The sequence below is a fragment of the Pan troglodytes genome, chromosome 8 (genome assembly GCF_028858775.2).
Source record: "Pan troglodytes isolate AG18354 chromosome 8, NHGRI_mPanTro3-v2.0_pri, whole genome shotgun sequence".
Classification (NCBI taxonomy): Eukaryota; Metazoa; Chordata; class Mammalia; order Primates; family Hominidae; genus Pan; species Pan troglodytes.
The window spans coordinates 134,989,538-135,004,059 of NC_072406.2; the positions used below are offsets into that span (position 1 = coordinate 134,989,538).

The following is a 14,522-nucleotide window of genomic DNA, read 5'->3' on the forward strand; positions in this document are numbered from 1 at the left end:
TTTCCAATTTCAGAGTTCTCCTTTGTTTGATTTGTGTTATTTCCAGGAATAATAGTTATGCTTAGCAGGGAGAAACATGTCTACACAATCTTCCTTGAACCTGGTGTCTCTTCATTTAATTTTACTACACTGGCTGGATATAAGTACCTTAAAATCATACAAACCTGACTAGAACAGATATCCTGTTCAACTTTCATTTTTGTACTTTTTTTAACTATAAAGCATTAAAATCTTCCCATGTCAATGGAAGTGTGCTTGAATCCTAGTAAATGGCTCCATATTATTTCATTATGCAACTAAGATCTAAAGTCTAACCAGTCTTCTATAATTGAAATTTAAATGTAAGATTATTTTACCCTTCCCACATTTCTTTTTCTTTTATTTGCTAAATTGAAATCTCAAACTTGATTTTGATTAGCAGTCAAACTCCAAAAATTAATGGAAGGGAAATAAGACCTGAAAAGGTAAAAGACTTAGAATTAAGTGATTCAAAATAGTATTTATATTTCACAAAAGCAAAAATATACCTATGGAATAGAATTCAGAACTCCATGAAAGACAGCTGGTGTCCCGAGAGCTGATGTCACACAGCCTGTGGCATGAATGTCAGAATAGGCCCATTCTACCAGCTCTGGCTGAGCCTGAGCTTCCAAAAAGTGAGCTGAGCTGTTCAACCTTGGATCTTAATTACTCCTAGCAGGGATAATTAGGTCCCTCTTTCTCAGATTACAGGTTTGAGAAGTTCCAAATATCCCATGCCCTAAAGGTTTTTTTCCCTTAATTTTATTGTTACAATTGGCCTTCATCTAGCTCTGGATGGTTGAACTGTAGTAAGTATGCTTAGCTATCAGATTGGTTATTCTTCTCTCCTGGCTCACTGTTCCCCAGTTTCACAGTGTTAGATTAAGCAAATTACTTATTCCAAACAAATTGGGTTTCCTGGGAAAATTTAGTATTTACTAGGAAAAATGGCAGAGGTAGGCCTATGGTCTACTAGGAAGACAGAATGAGGGACAGGGGCTCCTGAATAAGCTGGCTCCTGGTCTCTGCAGACCACGTCCCATTTCTGAGCCCTGGCAAAGGTTTGGCTGGAAGTGTCAGGAATCCCCTTAAACCCTGAGATAACCCAGTTGTTGGTGGGAAAATTGAAAACTGTTTTTCCCAAAATACTTATCACTTACAAAATAGATTGTCATATTCTCAGTATTGTCGGACAATACTTTTTAAACTAATTCTCTTAGTTTCATAAAATAATTTTAAACCTAATGTACAGTGAGGGGTGACTTCTGACCCTCTGAGTGAACATATTTCAGGGCCCAGGTGGTGGGGAGTGAAGCCATCAGCTCCAAGGCAGGCCTGTGGTCATTTCCAGCTGCACATCATGCCTGTGAGAGGGAAAGATTCTTCCCATTGTCTGTCATTATGATTTCCTTCCCTCTGGAGTTTGCATTTAAGTCCATTTTTACCCATAAATAAATCCTTTTGCCTACCCCTGGACCAGCTTAGGATCCTAGGCCTCTCTGGAAAGATTTGCTTGCAGTTTACATGTGTTTGGGGTTCACTCTTCCTCTACTAATGGAAGGTTGTTTAGTGGCTGTGTGGGGAGGAAGGCCACGTTCTGCTTCCCTGCACTTTCTCCCTAGGCATGGCAAAGATGTTTGATCTCAGGACGAAGATCATGATCGGCATCGGAAGCAGCTTACTGGTTGCCGCGATGGTGCTCCTAAGTGTTGTGTTCTGTCTTTACTTCAAAGTAGCTAAGGCACTAAAGTGAGTCACGTGGGGGAAAATGAATTACACCTCCTCAAATGGGATACCTGGACTCCCTATTTGAGCAAGGTCATTCCTTTCTGCTGTGGCCATACCCCTGAGTGAGTGAGGACAAGAAGAACAAGCAGTTTTGAAAAGGCAGAAATGGCAGCTGAGTGTAAAATCTTTTTCCCTTCTGCCGGGGGTTTGTAGAATGTTCTCAGTTTAAGGCTGTGAGTGTCAGTGGTGCTTGGCTGTCACTGGACCTCAATGAGTTTACCATCAGGTGTTTAATTCAGCACCTTGGCCTCCCTTTGTTCAGCACCTTGGCCAGTACCTCACTCTGTTCAGCACCTTGGCCAGTACCTCCCCTGGGCACCGTAGGCTGAAGACTCTGTAGGGAGACTGCATTAATGAGCCTCTGCCTTGTGCTCATGCGGAGGATGGGCTGGATTGATTTCCTCTTGCCTGAGTTGGGAGCTCTCAGAGTGTTCCTTCATTTATTTCTGGTGGCCTTGAGAACAAAGAGGTGGATCTTTAGGACTCTGGGACAGCTGACATGTGTGAATATCCTGGGAGACAGCAGAAAAGGGAATGTAGGTTGAACAAAAGACAATTACAGTTTGGGGAGAAGACTCTTCAAGTACCAGAGAGGTTGGTTGTCAGACACAGTCCATTCTAAGGGGTTCACAGAGACACATCCCAGAGCCTGGGGCACAGCTGAATGCACACCTTCCCATCATTCCTGCATCTCAGGGGCCTGCAGTCACCAGCTGGGTGATTGCTTGCAATTCACTTACCCTTACTTTTGTAACCTGAGTTTACATTTATAGCAATCGTAGGAGAGGAAGGGATTCAAGAGGAATTTGAGACAGGGGAGAGAGCCTTAATGTAGGGCTGGTGTTCATGTTTGATTGGCTTCAGCACTAAACTTCCCAGATACCCCCAACAATTCTAACAAATGGACTGAGAAGAAAAATTCTAAGCCTGAGCTTTGTGTGTCTTTTCTTAAGAGCTGCAAAGGACCCTGATGCAGTGGTTGTAAAAAATCACAACCCAGACAAGGTGTGTTGGGCCACGAACAGCCAGGCCAAAGCCACCACCATGGAGTCTTGTCCATCTCTCCAGTGCTGTGAAGGATGTAGAATGCATGCCAGTTTTGATTCCCTGCCACCTTGCTGTTGTGACATAAATGAGGGCCTCTGACTTGGGAAAGCTGGGCACAAAAATCTTCATGAGCAATATTTCTTTCTTAATAGAACGTTTTATGATTCAAGTCAAGTTCTAGAGTGTTTACATACTATTATATAATGTACAGTGTTATTTTCTGTACTTTTGAATAAATGTGCAATATTGGAAATAATCCTCTGCCTCCAGTATTTTTGTTAGTTATAAACATCGCTTATTTAAATATGTGTATTACCTACTTTGGGATTTGGGGTCACTAGCTGGTAATATTACACTGCGGTAAAAGAAAGTTAGAAAATGAAAGTGTCCAGCACATCTCCCACCCTACAAGGAAAATGCACATTGATATTAGGACATTTCCAATGTCAGTCCCAGCTGATCTCACCCAGCTGGAGTAGCTCGTTTGGCTCTCCTGAAAGCTGTGGTCGCTGGCACCTAGTTCCTCCACCACGGATAATGGTCCATTTGTCTAAGACAGTGAGAGGAGCCAGGCAGGACCTCCCTTGCATTAAAGTCATCTGATCTGTGTAAAAGAAGTCCTGAGATCAGTGGCCTCAAGGGGCACATTTGGAAAACCAGATTTCTCCTGCTGCCACCCCCAGATCGTCAGAGTAGGTGCCTCCTTTGTGGATCACGATAACACTGATGTGCGTTGATCCAGCCCTCAGCATCTTCAACTATAATAGGGACTTCCACCAAAGCCCAGACTTTCTGGACCGCAGTGAGAAAGCAAAGAAATTTTATCTGAGGATAGCAGGTAAACATGAGGAATGTGAGCCCCCTTTAATTATCATTCCCAGAGAGGAACTGAAATGAAACAGCAGTCATGTCTCACTGCCCCTGTGAGCTAAATAATTACCTCCTGAAGCCACTTGCTATATGGGCTCTGGACTAACTGATGCCAAGAAGCCATAAAAATCCATACGCTGGACACCAAAACTCATACCCTATAATCCAACCCTGTAGAACCAATCACTAACCAATGTCATCTCTGTAAACCAGTGAGAATTCCTGTATTAGCCACTCCTGATCACCTTTGCCTTTTTTTTTTTTTTTTTTTGAGACACAGTCTTGCTCTGTCCCCCAGGCTGGAGTGCGGTGGCGCGACCTTGGCTCACTGCAACCTCCACCTCCTGGGTTCAAGCTATTCTCCTGCCTCAGCCTCCTGAGTAGCTGGGGTTATAGGCATGTGCCACCGTGCCCGGCTAAATTCTGTATTTTTAATAGAGACAGGGTTTCACCATGTTGGCCAGGCTGGTCTCAGACTCCTGACCTCAAATGATCCACCCACCTCGGCCTCCCAAAGTGATGGGATTACAGGCATGAACCACTGTGCCTGCCCCCTTTGCCTTTAAGAACCTACTAGTAACAGGCCAAGCAGAGCACTTCCCAAAGCAACCTGGAAGTGCGTCCCGGCCACGGTCCTCAACCTTGGGCCAAATAACCTCTCTATGTTAATTTTGTTTCAGTTTCTTTCCTTAGGTCAAGGACAGCAACAGGTAGCAGGAAGCCCTCCCTCGCTTCTTCTGCTCCCAGTTGCCTTCTGTTCCGGCTCCTTCCCCTAAGCCTCCTGGAACTGCTTTCGAGCACGAGAAAGGCATAACCATCATGTATACTCCTCTCATGAACTAAACCCTTGCTTGTGAACATCACATGTAGACAATATAAAGAATTATTCTAGCCTGGGTAACATAGTGAGGCCCCATCTCTACCAAAAATAAAAATAAAAAAATTAGCTGGATGTGGTGTCCCACACCTGTAGTCCCAGCTCCGCAGGCATTGAGGTGGATAATCTGAGCCCTGGGGTGGAGGCTTCAGTGAGCCGTGGTCTCACCACTGCACTCCAGTCTGAGTAACAGAGTAAGACTCTGTCTCCAAAAAATAAAAATAAAAAATAAAAAATAATAATTATTAACTAGTAACAGTTGGTTACCTACTAAAGGGGTAAACAGGAAAACAGGAATAGCAAATGAAAGAAACAGCTGTGGCTTCCAGGTGATGGGTGAACAAGGGTGGAAATAAGCATCTGGGTGGCTGCCTGCTGGCTGAACTCCAGGGATCTGGGCAGAGTGTGTGGGAGTCTTGGAAATATTCAGGATTCCCCCAACCTTAGTGCTGGGGAAACAGGCCAGAGGCAGGCAGGCCCAGCAGCTCTGGAGGGGCTGCCCTTGGAGCTGAGCAACTCCCTGGAGGCTGCCCTGAGACCCTCGTCCTGGAAGTGATCTCTCACCCTCGAGTTTCTGGGCACTGTTTCCATCCTTTGACACCGATTTACTCTTGTCACCAGCAAGCTCTGAGCTGACAGAGCACCCACGAGTCCCCTCTTACCCCACCCAGTGGGCAGCCCAGTGCCTGGACCCAGAAGGCCTGTGCCAGGGCCTCCCTATATGGGCAACTATGCCTGGTGCAGGCATCGCAGGGGCCGTGAGGGAGGCGGGTGGGACAAGGGTCTTCAGGATGCCCCCATTAGCAGGAGGGCAGAACACCACACATGGGCTTTGGAGCCCTATGGACTCGGTTCCCATCCCAATTCGGCCTTCACTAGGGGAAGTCCCTTGACCCATCTGAGCCTCTGTGTCCTTGATGTGAAGTGGGGACTAGCACAGGTGACAGGGAAGAGGCAGCGAGATGAGGCCGGGTGACCTCACAGCACCCCATGATCCAGAGAAAGTTGCCAAGGGCCTGAAGGTGGCTTCCCTCCTGACTTAACCTGGAAGCCTGGATCATTTATCAGGCACCCTACCCCCCAACAGAGTGTGGTCACGAAACTCTTGCACTCAGTGGGGATGGATCAGGGATGTTTGAGATCCTGGCCATGGGAGAGAGAGAGGGGTTCAGAGGGAGAGCCCAGGGTGGGGGTGGGCGTTCATGGACACAGCTGTGAGTGAGCAGCACTTAGTAATCAGAAGGGTCCCCTCTCAAATGCCTGCACCCTGCTCACTCACCCCAGGACACCCAGTCCCACCTCATCCGCAGCCAGCCTGAGCAGACAGGAATGGAGCAGAGCTGGGCAGGGGCCTTGGAGAGTGTCTAATCTCCTCCTGAGCACCACATCCCAGCATCTCAGGTGCTGCTTTTCCCCTGCAGCAATAGGTGCGGGCCCAACAAGGAATGGATCCCCTGGGTCACAGCATGTCTCCCCAGGGAGGCCTCCTGGGCTGCAGCACAGTCAGAACAATAAAGAGGAGTTGGCGGTAGCCAGAGGGTTTCACCTCAGGAGACGCAGCCTACACCAGCGTCAGACCTCCACAGAGCTGCACAGAGTTTCTTCAAAAAGTAGCCAGTCCTGGCATTGTCCACTCAAAATATTCCACCTGAACTTAGAGTAAAACTCAGACTCCTCATTTGCCCTACAGGTCCTTTCCACATCTGACCTTTACCTGCTCCTCTCTATCCTTCCCTCCCAGCTCGCTCCTCCCACTCACGTCCAGCCAAGCTGTTCTTTCATCTCTACTATTGTAGGTGTGCCCATCTGGTCCCTGCCTCAGGGCCTTTGCACTTGCCCTCTCTTTTGCCTAAAATGCAACCCCCAAGCTCAGATCACACATGAATGCCTCCCTCTTATCTTTCTGTCTTTGCTCAGATTTCGTCTCTCAAGACACCTTCCCTCCCACCCTCATATGTTCTCCCCACCCCAAGGCAGCCACTGTCTATTAATAAAATGGGTCACCCTGTTTCATTGCAGTCAGAGCTCCTCTCACTATTTGAATTCTTCATTTATTTTTGTTTAATTCTCCGCCTAGAATTCAAGTTCCATGAGGGCAGGACTGTGTCTCTCATGTTCAATTCTGTATTGCTCAGGACCTAGAACGTTACATAATATTTGCTAAATAAATGAATAAATGAATGAAAATGAAAAGAGGGCAGCCCCCACCCTCCCTAGTACACACACATTTGCCATTCCTAGTCTCATTATGGACACCAGGATTTCCTTCTCTTAGCCGCAAAACACAGTGCCCAAGGGACTAAGCTAACTGCTGCAGCCTCTCCAGACATAACCTGTTAGAAATCCTTGCAGGGGAACCTGGATCTGCTCTCCCTTTTCCTCACAATGCTCTGCCGCCTCTTTCCACCCCTCAGTTGTCTGGCAGGGCATCCGAGTGACTGTAAGGTAAACACACCTGACATCAACAATTGAAGCATACCCTGAGAATGACCCTGTGTGGCAGATGCAACTGAATGTATGTTCAGAGATGGTGAATCTAGGAGTGGTCAGCCCTGAGATTCATTTCTTGTCTGTCGGGAACATCTGAGCCCCCATCTCATCCTATGGAATTGCAGGCCAACCAGGAGACCAAGGCCCTGAGTTTTGGGTTAAGTGAAGGTTGCCAGGTGGAGACTGTTAGGGGGAGGGTGCTAAGCGAAAATGCCATATAAACTGCATGCTCTTTGCCAGCCGCTGCGATTTTCCTTCCCAGCCCATCTCCACTGGGCCATGCAATTATTCTGTCCAGCCCATGCTGAACTCTGTCCCCTGTATGTAGCCCCTAATAAAATCCCATGTCTCATTTTCTGGCTGAGTCTCTTCTTTGGCCTCTTGAACCTGGTGTCATCTCCATTGGAGTTGATAGGCGTTCGGCAGGACAGTGACACAGCTGGACCCAGAGTTTGCCCAGGTGCCACACCCCCACCTTGCCCTACTGATCCTCTGACCTCCCACAGGCTTCCCTTTCCAGGCCAGAGCCCCTAAGGCCTCAGATGTCACTGAGGCCTCAAATGTCAAAGGCCTCAAATGCCAGTTCATGATTTGCAGGAACAGTGTAAAGATCCAACTTCCTGTCATCTCCACAGCAAATTTCTCATTGCCTCCTGAGTGGCAGCTGCTAGAGATCCCCACAAAGATCTTCCACTGGGGGGCAACCCTTCCAGGAAGGAGTTGGGGAGAGAGAACCCTCACTGTGGGGACTGCTGATAAAAAACCAGTCACTGAGCAGTGCTTTGTAGTTCACCTTGAAGAGGTCCTTCACATCCCTTGTAAGTTGGATTCCTAGGTATTTTATTCTCTTTGAAGCAATTGTGAATGGGAGTTCACTCATGATTTGGCTCTCTGTTTGTCTGTTATTGGTGTATAAGAATGCTTGTGATTTTTGCACATTGATTTTGTATCCTGAGACTGCTGAAGTTGCTTATCAGCTTAAGGAGATTTTGGGCTGAGACAATGGGGTTTTCTAGATACACAATCGTGTCATCTGCAAACAGGGACAATTTGACTTCCTCTTTTCCTAACTGAATACCCTTTATTTCCTTCTCCTGCCTGATTGCCCTGGCCAGAACTTCCAACACTATGTTGAATAGGAGTGGTGAGAGAGGGCATCCCTGTCTTGTGCCAGTTTTCAAAGGGAATGCTTCCAGCTTTTGCCCATTCAGTATGATATTGGCTGCGGGTTTGTCATAGATAGCTCTTATTATTTTGAGATACGTCCCATCAATACCTAATTTATTGAGTTTTTAGCATGAAGTGTTGTTGAATTTTGTCAAAGGCCTTTTCTGCATCTATGGAGATAATCGTGTGGTTTTTGTCTTTGGTTCTGTTTATATGCTGGATTACATTTATTGATTTGTGTATGTTGAACCAGCCTTGCATCCCAGGGATGAAGCCCACTCGATCGTGGTGGATAAGCTATTTGATGTGCTGCTGGATTCAGTTTGCCAGTATTTTATTGAGGATTTTTGCATCAATGTTCATCAAGGATATTGGTCCAAAATTCTCTTTTTTTGTTGTGTCTCTGCCAGGCTTTGGTATCAGAATGATGCTGGCCTCATAAAATGAGTTAGGGAGGATTCCCTCTTTTTCTATTGATTGGAACAGTTTCAGAAGGAATGGTACCAGCTCCTCCTTGTACCTCTGACAGAATTCAGCTGTGAATCCATCTGGTCCTGGACTTTTTTTGGTTGGTAAGCTATTGATTATTGCCGCAATTTCACAGCCTGTTATTGGTCTATTCAGAGATTCAACTTCTTCCTGGTTTAGTCTTGGGAGGATGTATGTGTCGAGGAATTTATCCATTTCTTGTAGATTTTCTAGTTTATTTGCGTAGAGGTGTTTATAGTATTCTCTGATGGTAGTTTGTATTTCTGTGGGATCAGTGGTGATGTCCCCTTTATCATTTTTTATTGCGTCTATTTGATTCTTCTCTCTTTTCTTCTTTATTAGTCTTGCTAGCGGTCTATCAATTTTGCTGATCTTTTCAAAAAAACAGCTCCTGGATTCATTAATTTTTTGAAGGGTTTTTTCTGTCTCTATTTCCTTCAGTTCTGCTCTGATCTTAGTTATTTCTTGCCTTCTGCTAGCTTTGAATGTGTTTGCTCTTGCTTTTCTAGTTCTTTTAATTGTGATGTTAGGGTGTCAATTTTTGATCTTTCCTGCTTTCTCTTGTGGGCATTTAGTGCTATAAATTTCCCTCTACACACTGCTTTGAATGTGTCCCAGAGATTCTGGTATGTTGTGTCTTTGTTCTCGTTGGTTTCAAAGAACCTCTTTATTTCCGCCTTCATTTCGTTATGTACCCAGTAGTCATTCAGGAGCAGGTTGTTCAGTTTCCATGTAGTTGAGCTGTTTTTAGTCAGTTTCTTAATCCTGAGTTCTAGTTTGATTGCACTGTGGTCTGAGAGACAGTTTGTTATAATTTCTATTCTTTTACATTTGCTGAGGAGTGCTTTAAATAAAAGAGGATACAAACAAATGGAAGAACATTCCATGCTCATGGGTAGGAAGAATCAATATCGTGCAAATGGCCATACTGCCCAAGGTAATTTATAGATTCAATGCCATCCCCATCAAGCTACCAATGACTTTCTTCACAGAATTGGAAAAAACTATTTTAAAGTTCATATGGAACCAAAAAAGAGCCCGTATTGCCAAGTCAATCCTAAGCCAAAAGAACAAAGCTGGAGGCATCACACTACCTGACTTCAAACCATACTACAAGGCTACAGTAACCAAAACAGCATGGTACTGTTACCAAAACAGAGATATAGACCAATGGAACAGAACAGAGCCCTCAGAAATAATGCCGCATATCTACAACAATCTGATCTTTGAAAAACCTGAGAAAAACAAGCAATGGGAAAGGATTCCCTATTTAATAAATGGTGCTGGGAAAACTGGCTAGCCATATGTAGAAAGCTGAAACTGGATCCCTTCCTTACACCTTATACAGAAATTAATTCAAGATGGATTAAAGACTTAAATGTTAGACCTAAAATCATAAAAACCCTAGAAGAAAACCTAGACAATACCATTCAGGACATAGGCATGGGTAAGGACTTCATGTCCAAAACACCAAAAGCAATGGCAACAAAAGACAAAATTGACAAATGGGATCTAATTAAACTAAAGAGCTTCTGCACAGCAAAAGAAACTACCATAAGAGTGAACAGGCAACCTACAGAATGGGAGAAAATTTTTGCAACCTACTCATCTGACAAAGGGCTAATATCCAGAATCTATAATGAACTCAAACAAATTTACAAGAAAAAAACAAACAACCCCATCAAAAAGTGGGTGAAGGATATGAACAGACACTTCTCAAAAGAAGACATTTATGCAGCCAAAAACACATGAAAAAATGCTCATCATTACTGGCCATCAGAGAAATGCAAATCAAAACCACAATGAGATACCATCTCACACCAGTTAGAATGGCCATCATTAAAAAGTCAGGAAACAACAGGTGCTGGAGAGGATGTGGAGAAATAGGAACACTTTTACACTGTTGGTGGGACTGTAAACTAGTTCAACCATTGTGGAAGTCAGGGATCTAGAACTAGAAATACCATTTGACCCAGCCATCCCATTACTGGGTATATACCCAAAGGATTATAAATCATGCTGCTATAAAGACACATGCACACGTATGTTTATTGCAGCACTATTCACAATAGCAAAGACTTGGAACCAACCTAAATGTCCAACAACCACAGACTGGATTAAGAAAATACGGCACATATACACCATGGAATACTATGCAGTCACAAAAAAGGATGAGTTCACGTCCTTTGTAGGGACATGGATGAAACTGGAAACCATCATTCTCAGCAAACTATCGCAAGGACAAAAAACCAAACACTGCATGTTCTCACTCATAGGTGGGAATTGAACAATGAGAACACGTGGACACAGGAAGGGGAACATCACACACCAGAGACTGTTGTGGGGTGAGAGGAGAGGGGAGGGATAGCATTAGGAGATATACCTAATGCTAAATAACGAGTTAATGCGTGCAACACACCAACATGGCACATGTATACATATGTAATGAACCTGCACGTTGTGCACATGTACCCTAAAACTTAAAGTATAATAATAATAAAATTAAAAAACAACAACAACAAAAAACAGTCACACAGCTGCTCTCACACAAATCTACCTCTTGTATGAATGAAACTGATGTTTCCCTGGAGGTGTCCAGACAGCTGATGAAACAGAGAGCCTATAAAAGCTGTTGGTCCTTAAGGCTGCCCAGCCTCTGGCGAAGATGGAGCTTGTAAGGAGGCTCATGCCTCTGGCCTTTTTAATTGTCTCCTGATTGGCAGAGTTGATGTTGATGGAGGCTGAAGGTAAAACACATTTTTTTTTTAGTCAAAATACTGTCATTCAAAAGGTCCCTGCCAGAGATTTTAGAACTTTTTGAGTCCTCTGCTGGGCCCAGTGTGGAAAAAATTACTCTTAAATATTATTAGTGGGAGATTAAGTTAGTATCAGGTTCATTCATGGTGATACTGCAATACATATAAAATATAAAAAGCACAGGGAATTTAACCAGGTAATTTTATTTCTAAACACTTAGCTTTAGGAAACAACTATAATAGTGTCCAAAGATGTATGTACAAGCATGTTCATTATACTATATTTATAAATGTAAGAAACAACAAAAATCTCCATTTATTATGAATCTTATGGTAAATACATACAAAGAACACTGCGTGGATTTTAGTTTTTAAAGGACACTGATCCAGGAGGAGGAAACAGAGAAAGATGGCAGAATAGAAGCCTCCATCAATCATCCTCCCCACAGGAACACTAAACTGAACAAGTATCTACACCAAAAAAGCATCTTAAGAAAAACCAAAAATCAGGTGAGTAATCGCAGTACCTGTTTTTAACTTCATATCACTGAAAGAGGCACTGAAGAGGATGGGAAAGACAGTCTTGAATTGCCAACACCACTCCCTCCCCTATCCCCTTGCAGTGGCTACATGGTATGGAGAAAAAAATCTGTGCACTTGGTGGGAGGGAGAGTGCAGTGATTGTGGGACTTTGCATTGAAACTCAGTGCTTCTCTGTCACAGCAGGAAGCAACACCAGGCAGAGTTCAGCCAGTGCCCATGGAGGGAGCATTTAGACCAGCCACAGCCAGAGGGGAATCACTCCTCCCAGTGATTGGAACCTGGGTTCTGGCAAGCCTGGACACTGCAGGCTAAAGTGCTCTGGGTCCTAAATAAACTTGAATGGGTGTCTAAACCACAATGACTGCAATTCCTGGGCAAGTCCTGATGCTGTGCTGGGTTTGCAGCCAGTGGACTTGGGGGGCATGTGACCCAGTGAGATACCAGCTGGGGTGATCAGCTTGCACCATGCCTCCCCCAACCCCAGGCAGCACAGCTCACAGCTCTGGGAGAGACTCCTTCCCTTTGTTTGAGGAGAGGAGAGGGAAGAGTACAGAGGACTTTGTCTTGCATGTTGGATACTAGCTCAGCCACAATAGGATAGGGTACCAGGGAGAGTCCTGAGGCACCCAATCCAGGCCCTAACTCCAAGATGACATTTCTAGACACAATCTGGGCCACAAGGGAGTCTGCTGCTTTGACGGGTAGGACCTAGTCCCAGAAAAATTCATCACTTACTGACTAAAGAGCCCCTGGTACCAAAGCAGTACTTGCCATGGGCCTTGGGTGAAACTCAAGAGACATGCTGGCTTCAGGTGTGACTCAGCACATTCCCAGCTGTGGTGGCTATGGGGATGAACCCCTTCTGCTTGAGAAAAGGAGAAAGAAGAGTAGGGGAACTTTGTCTTGCAGCTTAGGTACGAGCTCAGCCACAGTGGGGTAGAGCATTAAGTGGGATCGTGGGGTCCCCAGTTCTGGGGCTTGCCTCTTGGATGGCATTTCTGTGCCTGCCCTGGGCCAGAGGGGAGCCTGCTGCTCTGTAGAGAGAGCCCCAGGCCTGGCAGCAGTCACTACAAGATGACTTAGGAGCCCCTGGGCCTTGAATGAACATTGGGAGTAGTCTGCCTGACTACCATGGGCCTAGGGCAGTGGTGGCCATAGAGAGAGATTCCTCTGCTTATGAAAAGAAGAGATATTTGTTTTATGGCTTGGGTGCCAGATCAGCTGCAGTAGAATAGAATACCAAGTAAATTCCTAAGATTTCTGACTCTAGGCCCAGGCTCCCCGACAGCATCTCTGAACCTGCTGAGGACTTGGGGGAAGTTGTTGCTCTGAAAAGAAGGATGCCATCCTGGCTGGCTTTACCACCTGCTGGTAGAGCCCTAGGGTCTTGAGCAAACATGGACAGTAGCCAGACAGTGGCTACTGTGGGCCTTGGGTGAGATCCAATACTATGCTGGCTTTAGTTCTGACTGAGCACAGTCCCATTGCTGGTGGCCACAGGGGTGCTTGTGTCACTTCATCCCAACTCCAGACAGCTCAGCAGTGAGAGAGAGAGAGACTCCATTTGTTTGGGTGGAAGTAGGGAAAGAGACTAAGAGTCTCTGCCTGGTAATCCATTTCATTCTTCTGGATCTTGTCAAAGACCACCAAGGCAGTACCTCTATGAGTCTGCAAGAGCCATAGCCTTAATGGGCTTGGGGTATCTCCTAATGCAGATATGGTTGCAGTGACCAAAAACTTAGATCACAATAGGCACTTGCCTTCGAGCATCTAGAAAGCCTTCCCAAGAAGGACAGACACAAACAAGACCAGACTGTGAAGACTACAATCAATACCTAACTCTTGAATACTCAGACACAAACAAACATCCACAAGCATCAAGACCATCCAGGAAAACATGACCTCAGCAAATGAACTAAGTAAGGCACAAGGAATCAATCATGGAGAGACAGAGATATTTGACTTTCAGACAGAGAATCCAGAATAGCTGTTTTGAGGAAATACAATGAAATTCAAGATAACACAGAGAAGGAATTCAGAATCCTATTGATAAATTTAGCAAAGAGATTGAAATAATTTAAAAGAATCAAGAAGAAATTCTGTAGTTGAAAAATTCAATTGACGTACTGAAGAATGCATCAGAGTTTCTTAACAACAGAATTGATCAAGCAAAATAAAGAATTAGTGAGCTTAAAGACAGGCTATTTGAAAATACAAAGAGAGAGGAGACAAAAGCAAAAAGAATGAAGCATGCCTACAAAATCTTGAAAATAGCTTCAAAAGGGAAAATCCAAGAGTTACTGGCCTTAAAGAAGAGGTAGACAGACAGGGATAGAAAGTGTATTCAAAGGGATAATAAAAAAGAACTTCCCAAACCTAGAGAAAGATATCAATATTCAAGTAGAAGAAGGTTACAGAACATCAAGCATATTTAACACAAATAAGACTACCTCAAGGAATTTAATAATCAAATT

The 14,522-nt window shown here is 44.7% G+C and overlaps 1 protein-coding gene across 3 annotated transcripts; it reads left to right on the plus strand.

Annotated features, from left to right (window-relative positions):
* Positions 1–580: 580 nt before the first annotated feature.
* On the plus strand, positions 581–3,112 carry FAM24A (family with sequence similarity 24 member A). 3 transcript variants are annotated; one of them, XM_016919702.3, is made up of 3 exons: positions 581–827; positions 1,644–1,770; positions 2,763–3,112. In XM_016919702.3, the coding sequence occupies exons 2-3, from the start codon at positions 1,646–1,648 to the stop codon at positions 2,953–2,955; spliced, it is 318 nt and encodes a 105-aa protein (XP_016775191.3). In that variant the 5' UTR covers positions 581–827; positions 1,644–1,645; the 3' UTR covers positions 2,956–3,112. The 3 variants fall into 3 exon arrangements, with proteins under 3 accessions (XP_016775191.3, XP_009457684.3, XP_016775192.3); XM_009459409.4 differs by having other exon boundaries at positions 582–830; XM_016919703.3 differs by having other exon boundaries at positions 582–732.
* Positions 3,113–14,522: the final 11,410 nt, after the last annotated feature.

What these genes read in the sequence shown, in the direction of transcription:
- FAM24A (XM_016919702.3), top strand. Translation starts at nt 1,646, where the DNA reads ATGGCAAAGATGTTTGATCTCAGGACGAAGATCATGATCGGCATCGGA. An exon ending in AAAGTAGCTAAGGCACTAAA is followed by an intron (nt 1,771 to 2,762) that starts GTGAGTCACGTG and finishes TCTTTTCTTAAG; the next exon opens with AGCTGCAAAGGACCCTGATG.